Here is a 22,759-nt window from a genome sequence, read left to right as displayed (position 1 = left end):
AAAAAACTCATCAACATGAAATTAACAGAATGGAAAATTGAAATGAGAAAAGCAGAGTCAACAAATTTCCACTGATGTTTTGCAGTCACGCAGGAGAGCCAAGAAAAGACACGCCCAGGCTTCAGTTATGCATTTGATGCAACTTTCTGTCATAGAAATTTATCTGGTCCTAGTAGTTGAATCAATTGGGCATATTGGTGTGACCTTAAAAATGCTTAAAATATATCTTTTTAAAAAAATTAAGTCTGGCACTCATAAAGATACAAACACATGTTAAAATATTTTATTTAACTTATAAGAGATTAGCAGATACAATAACCAGTAGAAAAAAAGAATCCAACAAACAGAGGAATATTAACCAGGAGTATTTAAATTAGTATGTAAATGGGAAGAAAGCTCATTTCCTTCCTCTGTGAGAGGAGAGAAAATTGACCCTGGACTGGACAACACATTGTGCATGTCTATCAGTGACCTAAAACTCAAAAAGGGTTGCAAAACACACATAGAGTGCAGGCTAGAGTCAGATAACCTGGCGTGGTATCTTCTAAAGAGGGTAAGGTTTTCCACTGAAGAACACATTTTTCTTTTTTTCTTTTTTCTTTTTTTTTTGAGATAGGGTCTCACTCTGTCACCCAGGCTGGAGTGCAGTGGTGCAATCTCGGCTCACTGCAACCTCTACCTCCTAGGCTCAAGCAATCCTCCCACCTCAGCCTCCCGAGTAGCTGTGACCATAAGCGATGCCACCACACCCGGCTAATTTTTTGTATTTTTGCTAGAGACGGGGTTTTGCCATGTTCCCCAGGCTGGTCTCAAACTCCTGAGCTCAAGTGATCCACCTGCCTCAGCCTCCCGAAGTGCTGGGATTACAGGCATGAGCTACCACCAGCCAGAACGCATTTCTTTCTACAATAAAAAGTCAAATGAAAGGTTAGGTTTGGTCACTAGGATGACCAGGGTCCTATCATGGGCACTTATAGGCCAAGTGGACACCAATGGCATCCCAGTGAGGGGCTGGCCCACAGGAACACAACGGTGGGAGTGAGCACTGGCATCTTGAGTGGCCCAGGCCAGGGGCAGGATCAAGCTGGGCCAATCGGAGCAAAGCTCCCTGTCTTCATCCTTTTTGTGCTGCTATCACACAACCTAAGAATGGATAATCTATAAAGAAAAGGGGTTTATTTAGCTCAGAGTTCTACAGGCTGCGAACTATAAGAGGCATGGGGCTGGCATCTGCTCGGCTTCTAGAGAGGACCTCGTGCTGCCTCCACTCATGGTGGAGAGTGGAAGGTGTGTGCAAAGAGATCACACGGCAAGAGGTGAATCAAGAGAGAAACCAAGAGAGCCAGACTCTTTCTAACAACCTGCCCTTGCAGGAAATAATGACAGTGAGAACTCACCCCTGGAAGAGGGCATTCTTTATGAGGGTCCACACCCATGACCTAAAATCCCCCACTAGGGCCCACCTCCCAACCCTGCCACATTGGCATCAAATTTCACAAGAGATTTTTTATTTTTGTGTTTCTGAGATGGAGTCTCGCTCTGTCACCCAGGCTGGAATGCAGTGGCATGATCTTGGCTCACTGCAACCTCCACATCCCAGGTTCAAGCAATTCTCCTGCCTCAGCCTCCCGAGTAGCTGGGACTACAGGTGCGCACCACCACGCTGGGCTAATTTTTGTATTTTTAGTAGAGACAGAGTTTTGCCATGTTGTCCAGGCTGGTGTCTCAAACTCCTGACCTCAAGTGATCCCCCCACCTCAGTCTCCGAAAGTGCTGGGATTATAGGTGTGAGCCACTGCACCCAGCTCAACATGAGTTTTGTTGGGGACAAATAACATCCGAGCCACACCATTCACCAAACCTTGTGTCTAGAAAAAGGAGACTTTTAGAGGTCCTATAGGCTTAGGAAGCTGCCTGGCATCCTCTCAGCAGGAGCAGAGCTGCCATACCCCCTGAACTCTGTGGACCCCTCTTGTGGGAGATCCACTGTGCCCAGTGGCTTGGCCCATGCACGCCTGATTTCCTCACTGCCACTGTTGAGGACCTGATGGCTGACACCTTGGTGGGTAATGAAGCCCACAAAAGCCACAGAAGGTGCAGCTATATTGTAATATAATATAAAGTGTATATATAAAAATTATACATAATAGGTATTATATAGTGTAGGTACATATATATGTAAATATTCTGGCCAAAGACATGTATTCAAGTGATTACTAGTTATTAAATATTCATGATCATACTTATTTATAAATACATTTTATTACAAACACAATTACTTATCTCAGATGAAACACCTAATCTGTCTAATCATTACATATTTTACAGAGCTTCATAGAGTTATCAGTGGCTGAATAAATGCTTTTTGAGATAAAATATATTCCACGTAAAGTCTTATCCAAGAGATAGACTCAAAACCCATGTAAGTCTTTTTTTTTTTTTTTTTTTTTGAGATGGTGTTTCAATCTTTCGCCCAGGCTGGAGTGAAGTGGTACTATCTCCTCTCACTGCAACCTCCACCCCCCCAGGTTCAAATGATTCTCCTGCCTCAGCCTCCTGAGTAGCTGGGATTACAGGCACCCACCACCACATCTGGCTAATTTTTATATTTTTAGTAGAGACAGGGTTTCACCATGTTGGCCAGGCTGGTCTCAAACTCCTGACCTCAGGTGATCCACCCACCTCGGCCTCCCAAAGTGCTGGGATTACAGGCGTGAGCCACCGTGCCCGGCCTGAACCCATATAAGCCTTACAAGCACTTTCATGGACTGCATTAAGATAAAAATGGGTGTCTCCCTCCTTCCCAGTGAAGTAAAAAAAAAAGTTACAAATAGGTGTCCCGTCAAATGTTGTAACAATCTTAACCCCATTCTCATGAGTGGCAACGTTTGAGGTTTTCTCCTGTTCATCAAAGGCTCAAATGACACCCTCTGCTGCTTGTGGCATTTTCGTAGAGAGCTGGCATGAGGCTGCCTAGCTCACCTAAAGTACGATCAGATGACCTGTCTTTGAGATATCAGTTTACCATTTACCAGCCATTTAATCCTGTCTATTTATTTATTCCATCTAAATGGCAGTTTCCTCATGTAAAATAAGGATAATGAGTTCCTCCATTGTTGAGTTAGCCCAAAGAATAAGTCACCTGGAGCCTATAACCTGCTGTTAGCACACGGCTTGGCACACCATGCCCTGAGTAAACAGTGCATCTGTCTTCTGTATACTCCAGATACTCACGTGTGCCTCCCAAAGACGCACCTGGGCTGGGTCCTCATATAATTCCCGGATTCTTGAGTCCCAGGCTATGAAACCACACCCTACTGAGCTTTGTAGCGTGTCAATCAGAGGAGGAGGACAGAGCTGGGTGAGTGAAGTGCAATCCACGCTGGTTTCCTCTCTTCCCCACTGCCTGGTGACCCATGCACTCCGCCTCTTCCCACCATCAGTCAAAGCAGCAGGACCTGGCTTGTCTTTGCCTCCTTTGCAAAGATGACCTAAGAATGAGATAAGTACTATTGGGATTGTGCTTAGAATTCATTGAATATGTGCTTCTATAATACAAAAGGCTTCATTGTCACATAGTGTTCATTAATACCCATATTTACAGAACTCTCATTGGTCATATGTCACCCAAACAAATTTTTTATTTACTATAGAGAGCCATGAAGCACGCTCAGCATTAGCTCAGTAAGCACAGACCATGGTGATTCACACCTGTCTGAGTCAGGGGCTGACTTAAGATTGCACCATCCCCTGTGCAAGGGTGTGGGGGCACAAGGGGCCAGAAGGGGCTAGGGTGAGGAGAGGGTTTGGGTGATGGGATTTTTCTCTAAGGGTTGTGCTACCTTCTCCCCTGTGGGCATCCCAGCATTTGGAGAGCACCCAGGATCCGGAATTTACTCCTTTCTGCCCATTTGCCACCACTCTAGACCCTACAGTCCTCTGGGGCTTCCACCTACCCTGCACCTAGAGCTCCCCGTGTGCTCCAGGGGACTACACAGGATGGTTAACTGAACACCTATCTCCAAAGAGTTACTCTCCTCTCTCAAGTACCCATTCATACTTGGCTTAATCTTTCAAGATGCTGAAGTTGGATACTGGTGGATGGGTGATTACGGAGTGCAGAGGGAATGGGCACCTCCATGCTGGTAAGAAAGCCACTAACAAAGCACATTTTCCTTTAGTTTCTAGCAGCCTCTTGCCACTCACAGATCAACCATATCAACTTCTAGTGCTTTGGATTCATTCAAGGCTCAGTGTCAGCTCTGGGGACCCCTTACCCCTTTTTCCTAGCAGGAGAAACATGAACAAGCAAAGTACTCAGGCTGCTTGTTTCAATCCTGTCTCACCCACTCGTCACTACATTCGCAGACAGGACAGTGCAGGACACTCATCCCCACCTTGCTCACCACTTGGCCAAGAGAATTCACAGGTCCTCTTACCAGGCCTACAAAGGGGCCAGAAAGTCATCTCTCAGCATCCCAGACTCATTACCAAAACTTTCCATAAGTGTGCAGCTTCTTCAATTCCATCCTATTGTAAGTCGTCATATTAACCTGCCATTTTCATGGATGCCAGTAGAAGCCATGGGATATTAGCTCCTTTTCAGGAGTTTGATGTGCAAAGACTCTCTCCTATTCCTTAGGTTATCTCATCACTCTATTTCCTTTGCTGGGCAGAAGCTTTTTGCTTTGATGTAATCCCATTTGTCTTAATTTTTCTTTTGTTATCCGTACTTTTGGGGGTCACATCCAAAACACTATCGCCCAGACCAATGTCATAGAGATTTTCCCCAGTGTGTTCATCTAGTCGTTTTAGTTTCAGGGAGTGTGGTCACCACAGACATTTTCTGAAATAACACTGCTGTCAGCATAGTGTAAGAGTAACATTCAAGAGACAGCTGTAATACCTATGTCTTTTTTTTTTTTTTTTTCTTTTGAGACGGAGTTTCGCTCTTGTCTCCCAGGCTGGAGTGCAATGGCACAATCTCGGCTCACTGCAACCTCTGCCTCCCAGATTCAAGCCATTCTTCTGCCTCAGCCTCCCAAATAACTGGGATTACAGGCATGCACCACCACACTCAGCTAATTTTTGTATTTTTAGTAAAGATGGGATTTCACCATGTTGGTCAGGCTAGTCTCAAACTCCTGACCTTAGGTGATCCACCCACCTCAACCTCCCAAAGTGCTGGGATTACAGGCATGAGCCACCACACCTGGCCTGTAATACCTCTCTTTAAGCATTCCTTAAGTGCATTACGGTGCAGTCATCACATCACTCACTGCCAAAACATTGTTCTTAACATAGTATGTATGTAGAATACCACAAAGCAGCTTTAAAACACGTGTCTTAGTACTTTGCTATAGGCATTATTTTATGGTCATCACATCCATTCTTTGAAACAACACTGTATGCGACATAGTGTACAAGTAGCCTTCTAAGAAATATATTTTAAACAAGTGTCTTTTAGCCCAACTCTGCATGCATTAGAGTGTGGGCTTCACCTCCACCTGAAGTAACACTGTTCTCCACATGGTGTATGAGAAACATGATGACAAACAGCTGTGAAATGTGTGTCTCTGCATCCACCTCATGCATTACTTGGGGGTTTTCATATCCGTTCTGTGTAATAAGACTACAACAACATAGTGTACGTGTAGCATTCTTAGAAATATCTGTAAACATGTGTCTTTTAATGCTACATACAGAGTGCTCACCACATCCATTCTTGGAAACGACACTGATCTCAACATAGTGTGTACATAGCTTTCTAAGAAACATCTTTAAATATGTCTTTACACTATAGGTATTATTGTGTTACCACCATATCCAGTCTCTGAAATAAAACTATTTGCAACATAGTGTATAGAAAGCATTCTAAGAAACAGCTTTTAAACATGTTTATGTATACAGTATAGTCACCATGTCTATACTGTTAAATAACACTCTCCCAACACAGTGTGTGAGTAGCATTCTAATCAACTGGGTTTTTTTTTTAATTTTTTATTTCTCTTCTTCCTTAGAATCAGGCATAACTATGTATCTCACAGGTTGGTGTGATAAACCAAGCAAATAATACTTGTCTAGTACCTAGCATTTAGTTAGGGCCGAATGCATACAGCTACTGGTATTTATTTTACCAGATACATATTTTAATTATTTTTCATAAATTTACAGCTAAGCCCAAGTGCATATTGATTAATCCTGATGCATATTATAGAATAATAGTATGCTAGGAGATTGGCTGTTGATTACTCCCCAGAAGTAGCCAAACTGCAAAGTCTCATGGCACATTCCTTAAGACTGCCTTTGCAAGCTTGGGGTGTTCACAAAACCACTGTCAGATACAGTAATTCACAGAAGGACTCACAGAGTTCAGTGGAAGCTATTATACTCATGGTTATAGTGTATTACAGGGCAAGGGTACAAACTCATATCAGCCAAAGGAGGAGACCCACAGAGCTGAGTCTGGGAGATTTATAAATGCAAAGCTTCCACTGTCCTCCGGATGTGTTAGCCTACCTGCATGGATACACAACACCACACTAGGAGTATTTTTAGCCAGGGAAGCCCACCCACACTCTGCTGTCCAGAGATCTGACCGGGGCTTTCCTATGTAGACATGACTGACTGACTGATGATTTCTCACATGGGTCAAGTCAGTCATCAGGTAAACAAACTCATATCAGGGGACCAAAGCCACTACCCTAAGTTACATGATTGGTCTTTCTGGCATAATCACCCCATACCCTGAGACTGTTAGGTGTGGGCAGCCTCTCCATTAGATCCAGTGTGGTCAGCCCGGCTCTACACAAGGACACTCTGTCAGGTGTGATATGGGTTACCTCCCTGAAGTCAAGAGAAGGGGCCAGACCTCTCTTTGGGCAAAGCCAAATTACTTACTATGCAGATATCTTGCCAGAAATGTACAAAGAAGATGATGTGTTTTGTTTTTGCTGCATTATTTTATTTCATAAGAACCCAGTAAACTGAATACAGTAATATAAAGTATGAAGTAAATACACAATGTTGCTATTAGAAAATTTTCAAAGTATAAGCTTCAATAGTCAATATCATAATGGTGTTCTGTTATCAAAGTTTTATTAATTGACAAATAAAAATTGTATATATGTATGTGCGCAACGTGATGTTTTGATATACGTATATATTGTAGAATGCCTAAGTCCAGCTAATTCACATAATCCTCACTTAACAAACTTTTATTGTTGTGGGGAGAACACTTAAAATCTACTGTCTCAGCAATTCTCAAGTGACTTCTCTCTGCAGGTTCACAGACGTAAACACATTGTTGTTAACTCTAGTCACCATGTTGCACAATGCAGCTCTTCAATTTATACCTCCTGTCTAACTGGACTTTTGTATCCTTTGACCCACATCTCCTCAATCAACTCGTCTGCCCCTGACAATCTCCATTCTACTCTCTGCTTCTGTGAATTCCTTTTTTGGATTCTACATAAGTGAGATCATGTGGGATTTGTCTTTCTGTACCTAGTTTATTTCAGTTAATGCCCTCCAGGTTTATCCATGTTGTCACAAATGACAGGATTCCCTTTTCTATTTTTAAAGGCTGACTAGTATTCCATTGTCAATATATACCACATTTTCTGGATTCATTCATTCATTCATGAACACTTAGGTTGACTTCATAAGGTTGGCTCTTATGAACAATGCTGTAATGAACACGGGAATGCAGATATCTCTTCAATATGCAAAATCCATATCCTTTAGATAAATACTTAGCACAGCTGGATCATATCACAGTTCTATTTTTAATTTTTTGAAGAACCTCCATACCGTTTCCCCTCCTGGCTGTACTAATGGGGTTCTCCAAGGATTTGGATGGGAGTCCGTCTGGGAATAGGGGGCCTCTAGGCTCTCTGTGGCCACCCCTACTGAACACCCACTGCCAGCTGCCTCTCTCTCTCCTCTTACAGATGGCCTGAACACGGCCCCCTCCATCACTTCCTGCCCCTCCACTGTCAAACATCTCACACAGGAGCCTCTGTCACGGTCCCCGCCCAGGACCTTCTCACCCCTGTTGGCAGTTACATCCCATCCCTACAGTTTGGAGCTTCACCCATGTCCACATATGACCATGGGTGGACAGGACCCGGGGCCCAGGAACCCATCGGCAAAGGTTGCCTATGTCCTCTGCCCAGGCCAGCCGCATGCACCCCCCTTTTCGCCAAACCAGGGGCTGTGGCCCAAACCTGTGGCCGAATAGACCTTCCTTGGGCTAGGCCTGCCCTGCTCTCTAGGGGAATGACAGAGATGGACCAAGAACGCAAACGATCTCTATACCTACTGGACCCATCCTGCAAAGCGTGCCTGCTAGTCCCAAGGCAGCCGCCAACGTGGGGCCTCGGGCCCTTTGGCCTGCTCTTTACCAATGCTCGAAACAAACGGAATGTTTGGTCAAGCCTCAGCTCTTACTGCAGGCATGGAGGAAAAGGGCACACTAAAGCCACGAGCGCACGAGGCTTCTACGGGCAGGCCCAGGTGCGGAGTCCCGGCTCCCTCCAGCAGGTGATGGCGCTTGCACTGGGCTCCACACTAAGGGATAATAAGGCCTAGCCTGGGCCTGTCAGAGAGCCGAGGGGCGCAGGAAGTTGAAAGGACCGTCTCCTGGGGCATTTGCTGCTGCTCTGGCTGCAGGACCTAGGCAGGAAGTCGGAATGACTTCCTCTTGGGCCGGGGGGGAGCCCCTTGAAGGTCTCTGTGCATGTGGGCTTGTGTGTGTGTGTCCGTATGTGTATGCTCGTGTCTGTGTCCTTGCACGTGTGCATTTGTGCGTATGTACTCGTGCATGTTTATGTGTGTGCTTGTGTGCACTTGCGCGTGTGCACTTGTGCATGTGTGCTTGTGTGTGCTTATGCATGTGCATGCTTGTGCGTATGTCCTTGTGTGTGTTTCTACACACTTGTGCATGTGTGCTTGTGCGTGTGTTTGTGTGTGTGCTTGGTGTATGTGTGCTTGGGTGTATATGTGCTTGTGTGTGTGTGCTTGTGTGTGCTTATATCTGTATGCTTGTGCATGTTTGCTTGTATTTGCATGTGTGCATGTTTGCATGTGTGCTTGGGTGCGTATGTATGTGTGTGCTTGTGCATGTATGCGTATGTGTATGCTTGTGTGTGTGGTGTGTGTGCTTGTCTGTGTTTGCACGTGTATGTTTGTGCATTGTGCTTGTGTGTATTCATGTATGTGTGTGCGTGTGTGTGCATGTGTGTGTGTGCTTGTGCATGTGTGCTGCTGTGTTTGTGCTTTTCTCCTCTTTTTGCATGAATCTGTGGACTCTATGAAACGCTTTGCTGATTCTTATGAATACTGAATAAGAGCAGGCCTAAGGGCCCCAGGCCCAGCAAGTCAGGTTTCCTTGAGCCTAGAAGACATACGCAGTCTGTTCAACGGGATGAGGGGTTGTGTCCTGGGTGAGTCCCCGTCTGGCAGAGGCCATTTCATTCTCCCAGAGAGTAGCCCAGGTCTAGTGGAGAGAAGGGATGTAGTTTGGGCGGGGCGCCTACTGGGGAATATTGGGAGCTCCCGCGAATGGCCAGGGTTCCCCAGCGGTGGATTCTGATGGAGGAAGTGGGGAGCCTTCACCAACGTGGGTGCCTGGTTGGGGGTCCTTACCCCCCTGGTCCTTTGTGAATATGGGTGAAGCCCCAAACTGTAGGGACGGGATGCCACTGTCAGCTGGGGCCATCCGATGGCCTGGGCACAGAGAAGTGACATAAACTTGGATGTGAAGTTCAACAGCGGAGGGGCAGAGGTGTTGGAGAGGGCCGTGCCCCAGCCACCAGCTGGGGGAGAGAGAGGAGTTTGGCTGGGGTGGGCATTCCGGAGGGGCGGGCACGGAGGTCAAAAGTCTCAAGGGCCGGTGCAGTGGCTCATGCCTGAAATCCCAGAACTTTGAGAGGCTGAGGCCAGAGGATCGCTTGAGTCCAGGAGTTTGAGACCAGCCTAGGCAATAGAGTGAGCCCCGTCGCTAGACCAAAAAAAAAAAAAAAGTTTAAAAAAATTAGGCGTGTTGGCGCGCCTGTAGCCTGGGAGGCTAAGGCGAGAGAATGGCTTGAGCCAGGGAGGTCGAGGCTGCATTGAGCCATAACTGCGCCATTGCACTCCAGCCTGGGCAACAAAGGAAGACCCTGTCTGGGGGGCCGTGGGGTGTGGCGGACGCCTAGAGGGCGCGGTATTCGCAGGTGTTCTTCCATCAGAGTCTTTGAGGCTGGATTTCACTTGCTTCCACGCGCAGCAGAAGAGCCCGGAACGTTCCTGGTGGGGGCAGTGGACGGCTCCGGGAGCCTGCCTGGCGTGGCCCAGACGCTAAGCTGCAGCCGCGGCCAAACCGCCTGCTAGGCCTGGGCGCAGCTCCTCGCGCTGGTCTGGGAGCCCATTTTCAGCCCCACCCAGCCCTGTGGGTCAAGGTCGAGGCCCCGCCTCCGGGGCAACCTCCAGGGGCGCGGGGCCCCAGAGCTGCGTCCCTCACTGGGCTCTCCCTGGCCACCCCTCACGCCAGGGCCCTCCTGCCTGTGCAAGCCACAATTCAGTGGGCGTCTTCCTACAACTTGCATCGCTGCCTCCTATTACAAAGACAGACGGTTTGTTTCTCCCCCGGACAACGCCAATGAACAGAATCCAGGTGGCGTGGTCACAAGGACAGCCATCCCGCTCAGTGCCTCCTCGGTGACGCACCCCGCCCTTTAAGACGTCTCCAGTCTTTGCTCTCCATTCACGCTGCACCTCCCTGCTGTGACAGTGTTAGTGGCCAGTGTCCTCTTAGTGTCCTTTGACAGGAAAGCATCACCTGGGGTTGTCACACTGCCGGGCTGTACCTCTGTTCAACCAGCTGTGACCTGGACAGAGCCGCATAGGATGTAGGGAGAGGGAGGCACCAGTTTGTAGCCAAATGACACTCAGACTGTGACCAAATATCAGAATAGAAACTCTCGTTTATGGAAGTATAGGTGTGACTACATATACGATAAAATACAAGAACAGCTGACCATGAAAGGTGGAAAATCAGAAAAAGAACTGATTTCTACAGAAAAATTTCCAGTAGTCAGAGTAGGATTCCACCGAACCGCAAATGGTAATGGACACTGTGGGAAGCCACAAGCTCCTCCTGACAGTGGGCAAGACAGCTGTCCTCACATCTAGCACTTTGGATGGAATTCTGGAAAGAACAGCCAGCAGGTGATGGCGTATTTTGCCTATTACAGTCTTCTGACAAACACAATTAAATAAGGCATTTATGAAGTCTGAGGCATTTTATGGCATAATGCAAACATCTAGCATTTCCATTAACTTTGTTTTTTGTTAGTTTGTTTTTGTTTTTGTTTTTGTTTTTGAGACAGAGTCTTGCTCTGTCACCCAAGCTGGAGTGCAGCACCGTGATCTCAGCTCACTGCAACCTCCACCTCCCAGGTTCAAGCAATTCTCTGCCTTAGCCTCCAGAGTAGCTGGGATTACAGGTGCCTGCCACCATGCCTGACTTTTTGTATTTTTTGGTAAAGAAGCAGTTTCACCATGTTGGCCAGGCTGGTCTCGAACTTCTGACCTCAAGTGATCCACCCACCTTGGCCAAAGCACAGGAATTACAGGTGTAAGCCATCACGCCTGGCCAAGCATTTCCATCCACTTTGAATTTGGAAATGCATGTAGCTTGAAGAACAATTTTAAAATGAATGCTCAACAGAAACCTATTACTAAAAGAAAAATGCTGGCTTACTACATTCTAGTGAAAACTGATAGATTACACAAATATGTAACTGGTAAGTTTCCCCACTTAATTTCAAAGCTTACCAAGAGGTGTGATAAAGACTTTAAAAGCTGGAATTATGCCAGAAGCTTCATTATTAATAGGGTCATGGCTTATATGGTGTATTGCTTAGCACTTTTAAAACTCTATCCCTAATTTTGTTTTGCTTTCTTTCTTTAGAGACAGAGTCTTGCTCTGTCACCCAGGCTGGAATGCAGTTGTGCAATCATACCTCACTGCAGCCTCGAACTCCTAAGCTCATGGGATCCTCCCACCTTAGCCTCTCGAGTGCCTGGGCCTATAGGCACACGCCACTGCACCCAGTTACTCCTAGTCTTCTTACAATCCATACAAAGATCTGTTTGTGAAAGGCAGTTTGATATGCTAAGAAATTTACTCAAAGTCCATTTGTCTCCCCCATTTATTTGGAAAACAGAATTACATTAAAAGGAAAAAGTAACAGCATGTTGAAATTTCACTTAAGTCGATACCCTTTGATACAAACTGGGTTATTATGCATTTATAAAAGATGCCCCTTGTTGGCCATGGAAAAGATACATTTTATGATCTACAGCGGCAGTATATTCACTTTATTATAAGTAGGAATTAGGAATATAAATGCAAAAAAAATTAAAATGTCACATTTTCTCTCCCCATTCTACAGAATAGAATTTTTTTGCTCCATTACTTAGGAGCTCGCACCTCCCTGCCTCCCTGTGAGATGCCATGCACCTGTTGCAGCTGTCAGCGGTTGTTGCCCCCTGACCATTCCTCTGCTCTACCCCTTACCCCAACACACTCCCTCTTCCCTTCCCAAAGGAAACCAATCTTGTGCTGGGGGTCGCCTTCCTCCACACAGCCACGGGCTCAGACAGTTCCCTGTCCCTGCTGGTCTTGGGACAAGCGAGGCGCTTCTAGCTGATAGGACAGGAGGGGAGGCTGCTGAGAGGCTTCTGGGAAGCATTTCCTGTTGAAGGGGATTATGGCACACCCTTCGTGGGAGGAGAGGGGATGCCTGGTGTCGAGCACCTGGGCCACCAGCAGCTGCCTCCGCTAGCTAACAGCAAGCTCAGGCTGGGTCTGGCCTCCCGCAGGACTTAGAGAAGCTCCCCCTGTAGCCCAGCTGACTCCGGAGTTCCTTCCTTACAGCTCAAGACACCCAAGTTGATGTAACCCACAGTTTGAGAAATGCTTCTAGAAAACTCACCTGGAGAGGCCCAGCTCAGCTTTCCCTGCTGAACTTTGGGATGACACAGCTGGGACCATCCACAGTGACTCACTGCAAGAAAAGGGTGGCAGGAGGAGGAATGACGACTGTCCCCACACGGCCCCAAGAACATTTCATGGGCACCCCGGATACATGCTCATCTTACCAGCACTTAAATATTTATTTTAAAAATCCACATCACTTTGCTTTAAAAATGTTTATTCAGTGCCTGCAATGTACAAGGCACTGTGTTTGGCACCATGAGGAATACAGAAACCAACAGGGCATGATTCTTGCCTTAGGAAGCTCACAGTCTAGCGTGGGAAATTAGAAATTGCACATGCACACAGGTAACTGTCACACCAGGCAGGAAGCACTAAATGCTGTGAGATTGATACCAACATTGTAAGAACCCAGAGGAAGAAAACACTATTTGGGGATGAGGATAAGAGATTAGAGAAGGTCCCTTAGAAGTAGGGGGTTTAAACATGACAGATCAAATGTAGATAGGAAAAAATTCAGAGGAAAATGTAATCGGGGAAGGCTCTAATTAAAACCAGAAGCAGGAGGTACTTCTGTGATGTGATGGAGGCAGGAGAAGCCCCGCTGGGCTGGATTCAGAGGGGAGGGGAGACAAGAGGATGGGGAGGTGGAGGAGGGAGCGGGGAGTGGAGTGGGAGGGGAGGCTGGAAAGATGTGTGGGGATCAAGACGGGAAGGTGAGTATGTGAGTATGTGTGCCAGACAATGGTGTTTCCATGTCAATGGAGGTTTCTCAGAGAGAGGTGATCTGGCTGGAGAAAGCTTAATCTGGTGGCAATGGACAGGTGACTTTAAGAAGTGGGGAACGAGGGAAGGAGGCCAGTTTGAAAATGATAACAAGGGTCCAGACTCAGTGATGCAGCAGTGACCATGAGAACAGAGCAGCTGCAGGTGGAAGATGGAGACAGAACTGGGGAGATCTGGTGGAGGTAAGCTGGGTGGAAAGATGATGTCAGGTTTATACCTAGAGACACATGATCCATTCACAAAGCCAGGGAAACCTAAAGAGAAAACACTTAGAATTTGAGGAGAAGAGGCTAGGGCTGGGCCTGAGACATGGGCTGGCCTCCAGGTGGAGGGGTCCAGCAGGCAGGTACAAGCCGGATGAGAGTTCAGGGCAGAGGGCAGAGCCGGAAACAGACCAAAAGCTGCCATGGAGTGGCGAGGGTGGAAGCAGCGGCACAGGCCGAGGGCCATCTCGCCGGGGAAGGGTGGGTACAGCACAACCCTGTGGCCACGTTTTCCTCACACAGGAAATTCCCACAGAACACCCAGGAGGGTGACGATGCCTCCCATGAACAATGCCGTGTGTCTCTGTTTGTCCTTTGTCCCCGATTTCACACCTAAGAAACAATGTCTTCAGCTGTGTGATGACAAGTAGGAACGCTGCCTCCATTGTGGAGGATCACCTTGAAAAGACTTACTCCAATGAGAGTTTTTAAAAGTTTTCACTACTATTTATTTTGAAGAGTTTTCTGTAATGGAACTATTTCTTCTGAAGATTTCAGAAAAGCTTCTGATGTCTGTTACCTCACCATGTCTAAGAGGTGGAAGGAACTGAGAGTCATCTTCCCGCTCATTTCACAAGTGAGGAAGCCAAGGCCCAGACGGGCCAAGGGTCTTGCCGAGCATCACCCAGGAGGGATGGCTCAGCTGGACCCACAGGCAAAGACAGTACCTGCCCTCCCCACAGCCACTCCCCTGGGCAGCGGCTGCCATCCAGATACACAGAGATAGGGAGGAAGGAAGATGATGGACAGACAGGCAGATACATAGGTAAGAGGGTTTGGGAATAACACATAGATATTTTAACTTTTCGAGAGAGGAAAAGGAAAAAATGGCTTGTGATAGACATTTTTTGGACCCACCAAAGCCTTGCATATCTGAAAAGAAAATTACTTTGGCTTTCTGGAAACATTAAACTGCATTCAATCAAAAAAACAGACTAAATTATAACACATCACAACCAGTAAGCTTCATAGCAGCCGCAGTAGGAGTGATGGCATTTCGTGTTGGTGTTTGCGTACACGTGGAAAGGAAGTTTGCAGGGCAACAAGGTCAGCAAGAACCAGACCTCAGATTGTTTCACCCACCACAGAAGAAAAACACCCATGGCAATTCCCTTTTGGAAAGTTAAAGCTTATCTCCTTGGAATGAAGTTCCAAAGACATCCATTTCCACAGAAGATGGAGGAAAAAAGACAATTACATTTCAAATCTGTAAGTCACAAATAGACAGGCAGAGTTCTGGCCAGCCGTGTCTCAGTTAACCAGTTTGAGGACATCAGTGTCTTCCCCCAGAGTCTGTAAACACGCAGCCAGTCGATTTCCTAATGAATGCTTCCCTTTAACGAAGGCTGCTTCAGTCCTCCCTGCAGGCCTACTAGAGTCTTCCAGCAGCACATCTCAGTGGGAGCCATCAGATTTTCCAAAAAATCTTCTTTCTATAGAGGATGTAGGCAATGAGCACCCAGAGGGCAGTGGCGACGATGTTCTGAGTCAGGTGCTCCTTGTGGGACTGGTTGTCCTTCAGCTTCCACTGAAAGGGGAAGTAGTTCTCAAACACCTCGTGGCCGACGTATACCAGAATGGAATTCATTCCTTAAGGAGAGAGACATACAGAAGATCATGTTTCTCACAGATGAGTCACATCTGACCATCTATTTAATTCTTGAAACCAGTTCAATGAAAAAACAGAAAGTGTGCACTTCCATTGTTGGCTACTGCCAAAAATAAGTAATGCATATCTTAGGTATTTAAATATAAACCATATCAAAAATTATTGAAAGGCCTGGTGTAGTGGCTCACGACTATAATCCCAGCACTTTGGGAGGCCAAAGCGGGTGGATCGCTTAAGGCCAGGAGTTCGAGACCAGCCTGGCCAACATGATGAAAACCCGTCTCTACTAAAAATACAAAATTAGCCGGGCGTGGTGGGGTGTGCCCGTAATCCCAGCTTCTTGGGAGGCTGAGGCACAAGAATCACTTGAACCTGGGAGGCGGAGGTTGCAGTGAGCCAAAATCACACCACTGCACTCCAGCCTGGGCGACAGAGCAAGACTGTGTCTCAAAAACACAAAAAAGGTATTAGATAATATTCATTTTATAACAGTACAATTCTTGAAAACTAAATCTGAAAGGAAAGCTAAAATTATTATTAATAACTTATATTTTCTAGGCAGAAAATCTGAGGTCCAAAGAATGTAACTATTCCTCGAATCAAAGGGCTGAAATGAGGCATTGAAATGATCTGATGTGTTTCTAAGTCCTCGGTTGGAACTGCATCTAAATCATTCCATTTATCCCTTGATATCACCTCTTGATATTTCTTCTAATGCACAATCTCTATAGTAGTGGATTTATATTAAGAAAGCAAGCATAGCACCATTATTAAGAACCAGAGGCTGGGCACGGTGGCTCACGCCTGTAATCCCAGCACTTTGGGAGGCCGAGGCGGGCGGATCACGAGGTCGGGAGATCAAGACCATCCTAGCTAACACTGTGAAATCCCATCTCTACTAAAAATACAAAAAATTAGCTGGGCGTGGTGGCGGGCGCCTGTAGTCCCAGCTACTCAGGAGGCTGAGGCAGGAGAATGGCGTGAACCTGGGAAGCGGAGCTTGCAGTGAGCCGAGATCACACCACTGCACTCCAGCCTGGGCAACAGAGCAAGACTCTGTCTCAAAAAAACAAAGAACCAGAAACTGGATAATGTGCCCTGAATCATTTCCGCTCCTTCACAATTTGGTATAGCCTGAAGAAACAGGTGGAGTCACAAACTGTCATACAACGACTCCACAACCTACACGGTGAAAATGGGGTGGACTGCTCTGGAGCAGGCCAGTGACATCTGGTGTGGGCTGGGACAATGTGGGCCCTGCTGCTTCCTCCCTCAGCCTGGCTTTTGGACACCTGCCGCTAGGGCAGTGGCTCAAGACCCCAGCACCAAGGATGCTCCAGAGGTCCCTGGGCCTGCCTCCTGGTCACCATCCCAGCTCTGTTTGAGGTTGGAGGTGACTTACCTGGATAAAAGAATGGGGTTCCTGTCCACAGCCCCTTCACATCCACAACTGGGTACAGGACCAGCAGAATGAAGAAGGCAAAAGAACTGAGCGTAGTGACATACGAAAGGGACCTGGGAGGGGTGGAGGAGACGTTTCAGTGCTCGTACGGAACAAATCCAATTTCAGCATGAACAGTCATCCATAAAATCATGCTTTTTCCATACATACCAGAGATTTTTGTTTACTGGAATAAAGCCTTCATTTTCAGAAACCTTCGTCAGAGCAACAGAAATGAGCCCCTGTAATGGGGAAGAGAAGGATGTTAACATTTTATATTATTATCTCAGAAAACACTTGGTTTCAACACCAATATATATTAGTTATTTAATCACGTAGAGAGGGCTGAAACTTGTGCCTTATATTTTTCTCTTTTAAATGGAAACATATTTTTTTAAATGTATGAACTGAAAAATATTCTCCCAAAATATCTTCACCATTCTACTGAGTTGAAGAGGGTAAGCTTACTGATTAAATGACAGTGACTCTGAAGAGGAGGCATGGCTGCGGTCAGGATGAAATGAACAAACAGTGAACCTTGCAACTCTCTTTCCCATATAATCTGGAAGTTGATGTCTGCAACCTGGTCTGATTTGCCCAGTCTCTCTGATACGCCTCTCCACACAGAGCCCATACCTCACATTTCTTCAGGCATTCCTGGCTATCTGATGGCAAACACTGCCTTATTGATAAAGACATTTTCCTAAGAAAATAAATCTGTGCATTTAGGTGGAAAGATTTGTTCCTCTCTGTTATTCAAGTGAAGAAAATGGTACCTGCTGCCATGTGGTGACAATGGCTAGCTCAGTGTTGCTAAACATTTTATTCCTTTTAAATATCTATACAGGTGAAGGAAAGGAATTTTAGCGAGGAATGCTGCTTACTTACAAGAATACAACACCAAGCAGTGAATCGAATCAGGATGTCTTTGGTCCGAGCCTTGTAATACAATAGTATTTTTCCTGCCTGGAGGAGATAACACAGTGTGACCAAAAGAATCGCCAAAGGGATATTTTTATTTTATATTAATCCACTGTCTTAAGTACCCGACAAAGAGATTCACTTGCTGGGCGCGCTACTAGGTGCTGGGATTACAGGGAGGCGGGAAACATCACCCCTGCCTTTGACTAGTGGAGACTGACAGAGGAGCATGGGACCAGAGATGAACGCCCTCTCTGGGGAGGAGGAGGCATCAGAGAGGACGAGCCACAGAGGTGAGGCCAGAGCACCAGAGGGTCCCCGCAGGAAGAGGCTCCTGAGCAGAATGGGGCAGCAGGCACAGAGCTCGGGGGAAGCATGATAGCCACACCACATCTCCACTGCTGCAGGGAACGCAGAAGCCCAGGTCATGGGGAAAGGAGGAGAAGGGGCGCCTGGGCAGGCTCCGTGGCTCTTACTTCCAGGCAGGGCCCAAAGAGAATTCTCCACAAAGGTGACAAGGGTTCCGTCAGACAGGCCTGTTTGGTGACCCAGTCTGGGCAGCACTAGGAAGAGGGACCGGGACAGGGTGGAACCAGAGGCAGGGTGGGGGAGGCAGGGAAACATTTAAAAACAGTGAAATATAGACTTCACATACAATCCCTCTGAAATTAGGTATTCATTTTTGAAAACATCAAAGGATAAGAAGCTTTAAAAATAATTTATAGTAATAGCTAATATTAATCAACATTTTTTATGTGCCAGTTCTTAGAACTTTACATGAATTAACTTATTCAATCCTTGCAACACCTTTCTGAAGTAGGTGCTATTGAAGCACAGAGGGAGTCAGCCACACGCCCGAGGTCACCCAGCTGGGAAGTGGCAGAGCTGGACACAAACCCAGGGAGCGTGGCTCCCGGTCTGCACTCCTAGCCTCCCCACTGGACTGACCGCTAGAAAGTGTATGTAGGGATTACATGAATATACGGAATATACGGAAAAGCACAATATCAACTAGAAAGTGCTACAGAGATAAAGGCCGTATTTCTAAATACAAAATTATTTCATCACCAAAATGTACAGCTGATCCTTGAACAACACAGGTTTGAACTGCGCAGGTCCACTTATATGCGGATTCTCTTCTGCCTCTGTTACCCCTGAGACAGCAAGACCGACCCCTACTCCTCTTCCACACCCTCCTCCTCCTCTTCTTCCTCTACCCCTCCTCCTCCTCTTCCTCCTCTTCCTCTACCCCCTCCTCCTCTTCCTCCTCCTCCTCCACACCCTCCTCCTCCTCATCCACACCCTCACCCTCCTCCTCCTCCTCTACTCCCTCCTCCTCCTCCAGCCCCTCCTCCTCCTCTTCCTCCACCCCCATCCTCCTCCACACCCTCCTTCTCTTCTTCCTCCTCCTCCTCTTCGTCCACCCCCTCCTCCTCCTCATCCACACCCTCATCCTCCTCCTCCTCTACTCCCTCCTCCTCCTCTTCCTCTTCTTCCTCCTCCTCTTCCTCCTCCTCCTCCTCTTCCTCCTCCTCGTCCTACTACTCATACTCAACATGAAGATGATGAAGATGCAGATCTTCATGATGATCCACTCCCACTTAATGAATAGGACTAGATTTTCTCTTCCTTATGGCTTTCTTAATAACATTTTCTTTTCTTGAGCTTACTTTATTGTAAAAACACAGTATATAATATTTATATAAAATATGTGTGAATCAACTGTTGATGTTATTGGTAAGACTTTGGGTCAACAGCAGGCTATTAGTGTTTAAGTTTTGGGGGAGTCAAAAGTCCTCTGTAGATTTTCCACTGCATGGGGGGACAGTGTCCCCATGCCCCGAGGTGTTCCAGGGTCACCTGTGTATGCTTCAGATCTGCACTACCCAACAGCCGAACCACTAGCCACAAGTGACCATCTAAATTTAAAATTATATTAAGTAAAATTTAAAATTCAGTTCCTCAGTCACACTCCCCACATCTCAAATGCTCAACAGCGACCCTGGCTAGGGACTGTCCCACTAGATAGCACAGAGAAGAAAAAAAATTTTTTTTGTTGGCTTCTGAAAAACAGAAATTTATTTCTCACAGTTCTGAAGGTTGGGAAGTCCAAGATCAAGGCACCAGTAGATTCGGTATCTGGTGAAGGCCTGTTTTCAGATAGATGGCGACTTCTTGTTCTGTCCTCACATGGTAGAAGAGGCAAGGCAGGTCTCTGGGGCTTCTCTTTCATAAGGGCAACAATCCCATTCACGGGATGCAGCGTGAGGGCTCCACCCTCATGAATGGCCTTAGAAAAGGGCTTGAGGCAGTAAGTCCTGTCTCTGCCCTTTCACCAGCTGGTGGGGACACTGTGTGAGGACACAGCATTTGTCCCCCCTGAAGGACATGCCCCAATCAAGTTGCCACCTTGGGAGGAGAGACCAGACCCTCACCAGACAAATGAACCTGCAGTGTTACTGTTCTTTATGAATTACCCAGTCTTGGGTATTTTGTTAGGTCAGGACACACAGACTAATATGAGTGTACATGAAAGAAGTGTGACAAATGACACAGTGACTTCCCAATGTTACCAACACCCACACACTCTGCACACTCCATCAGGAAAACCTTTTTTTCTTTTTTGAGACAGGGTCTCACTCTGTTGCCCAGCCAGGAGTGCAGTGGTGCAATCAAGGCTCACTGCAGCCTCAACCTCCTTGGTTCAAGCCATACTCCTACCTCGGCTCCCAAGTAGCTGGGACTACAGGTGTGTGCCATCATGCCTGGCTAATATTTTTAATTTCTTGTAGAGACAGGGTCTCACTATGTTACCCAGGCTGGTCTCAAACTCCCGGACTCAAGCAATCCTCCTGCCTTGGCTTCCCAAAATGTTGGCGTTATAGGCATGAGCCACTGCAGCTTGGCAAGGGAAACCTTTTATCTAGAAACTGCCGTGCTAAGATAAGCCATATAAATAAGAATTTTTTTGAGAATATAAGAATTATATCTAATTACTTGAATGTGCTGAATTTCAGTAACTTTTGGTTCTGCACAATCTGTCAAAGATAACAGAATATATTAGGCCCATAGCACAGGAGAGAATATGCTTCCAATTATTTTAATGAAATGGTTTTTAAATGAGTGAATAAAATATCATAAATTGTCAGAAAAAGTAACCTAATGAAATGAACAAATACCTGAACTCCTAAAAAGGCCATCACGATGGAGTTGATGGTGCCCAGGATGCCCTCGGGGTCATAGGCCACCTCGGTGTGGTAAAGCACCTTAACAAACAGAAGCAGAAGGCAGCACTCACTCACTGATCTGAAAACACATACAAACAGCTCCTAGACCAAATACAAACCTGAATACACTCCAGTATGTCATGGTTTTCTGTTTTTGCTGCAGAAATTCATTGCCAACTTATAGGGATAACAGGCAGAATGCTTCCGGCTAAGAAAGTGTGCAGTGTGGACACTCAGCAGGGAACAGAGACTTCCAGGGACAAGTCACAGTCCAGCAGCCACTGTGATTGCAGCGGGGGCAGCAAACAGCGCTGGCCCCAGGCCTTGTGACATGACGCCTTCCTGACCAGCTTCAAATGCAATGCACGGTACCTTCCTAATTTCCAGATTTATTCTTTTTGGTCAACCCTACTGTAGCAACAACAGCTTCCTATCTTCTTTTAAGGCAAATAACATTTTTAAATATGTTTCTTTTTTTATTATAAAATAAATGTTACTGCAGAAATTGTAGAAATCTGGAAATGAACAGTGTAATTAGGTGCTGTCACACACCCTCAGAGCCCTCCAACCCTTTCAGCACAAAACCTTCATTCCTCCAGCTGCTGGAAGTATTCATGACCACAGCTCTCAGACAGGTGCCTCTTCTGGATCTGCCCTTGACTAAAGAGAGCTGCCTCTCCAGGGATCAGCCTTCTGCAGGGGGCCTTCTGCACCATCCAGGGGTAGGAAGGGCCCAAACCTTTGCCTCAATTCAGAACAATTCTGCAGCGCCACCCCGGTGCCCCCGAGATTGGCTGGGGCCTTTGTTGGGGCTACAGTGCAGGTCAACTTCTCCCTCTGCACGGTCCTGCCTCCTTTATTCCCCCGCAAGGACTGCCTGATCAACTTCCTGCATGTGACCCTCTGTCTCAGGGTCTGCTGCCAGGAAATCTGACCTGAGACGTACAGAAAAGCACTGTGCTATGATCATTTACACAATGCATTCTCACTTGTTTGTTTTTTTTTTTTTTTTCTTCCTTACAGAGACGGGGTCTCACTATTGCACAGGCTGGTCTCAGATTCCTGGGCTCAAGCAATCCTCTCACCTTGGCCTCCCGAGTAGCTGGGAATGCAGGTGTGAGCCACTGTGTCCAGCTCCACATTCTCACTTTAAAATCCAAAATAATGTTTACACACTGCCATACAGTGATCCCTAAAGTCATTAAGTTAGCTGACTTTTCAAATAAGCATCAGTTCTCAGTGTGTTTTCTTAAATGGGCATGGTTTAAAGTTTGCTGGCTCTTTCTACTTTCCTTCACTTCTGAAAGCCTGAGTTCCAGTTCTAAGCAAACTCGAGTCTCACTCACAGCAGAAGATGGGTGCTGGTAAAGGTGATCGTCTCCCAGCAGCAGGCGGTCGATGTAGCCCGCAGCTCCTCCAGTGCAATTTGGATACTTGCCAAAATCTCCAATGCCCCCAGGACCAAGATAACCACTAGGAAGGTGAAAAGCATATGTAAATGACAAGACCTCAGAAGGGCGAACAGAG

The 22,759-nt window shown here is 46.6% G+C and overlaps 2 protein-coding genes across 4 annotated transcripts in view; both read right to left on the bottom strand.

The window, feature by feature from the left end:
* Positions 1 to 13,185: 13,185 nt before the first annotated feature.
* LOC134810675 (uncharacterized) lies at positions 13,186 to 14,221 on the bottom strand. The gene has a single exon (XM_063816329.1). It carries the CDS (start codon positions 14,219 to 14,221, stop codon positions 13,601 to 13,603), a length of 621 nt encoding a protein of 206 aa, XP_063672399.1. The 3' UTR covers positions 13,186 to 13,600.
* Positions 13,186 to 22,759, bottom strand: part of HGSNAT (heparan-alpha-glucosaminide N-acetyltransferase) — a 58,718-nt gene continuing 49,144 nt past the window's right edge. For 2 of the 3 annotated variants that reach the window (XM_063816327.1, XM_519741.9), the window contains 6 exons: positions 22,579 to 22,705; positions 21,185 to 21,271; positions 17,973 to 18,050; positions 17,256 to 17,326; positions 17,046 to 17,158; positions 13,186 to 15,624 (listed from right to left, as the gene is read on the bottom strand). In XM_063816327.1, the coding sequence (XP_063672397.1) occupies positions 15,443 to 15,624; positions 17,046 to 17,158; positions 17,256 to 17,326; positions 17,973 to 18,050; positions 21,185 to 21,271; positions 22,579 to 22,705 (658 nt within the window). In that variant the 3' untranslated portion in view covers positions 13,186 to 15,442. Of the gene's footprint in view, positions 15,625 to 17,045; positions 17,159 to 17,255; positions 17,327 to 17,972; positions 18,051 to 18,481; positions 18,569 to 21,184; positions 21,272 to 22,578; positions 22,706 to 22,759 lie in introns of all 3 variants that reach the window. The other variant, XM_009455291.5, reaches the window with a different exon arrangement.

Source organism: Pan troglodytes, chromosome 7 (assembly GCF_028858775.2).
Source record: "Pan troglodytes isolate AG18354 chromosome 7, NHGRI_mPanTro3-v2.0_pri, whole genome shotgun sequence".
NCBI classification, from domain to species: Eukaryota; Metazoa; Chordata; class Mammalia; order Primates; family Hominidae; genus Pan; species Pan troglodytes.
The sequence above is the reverse complement of the archived record's forward strand: the minus strand, read 5'-3'. Positions and strand labels throughout refer to the sequence as shown.

Excerpts from the sequence above, each read along its gene's own strand:
- LOC134810675 (XM_063816329.1), bottom strand. The coding sequence starts at position 14,221 with ATGGCCCTCGGCCTGTGCCGCTGCTTCCACCCTCGCCACTCCATGGCA.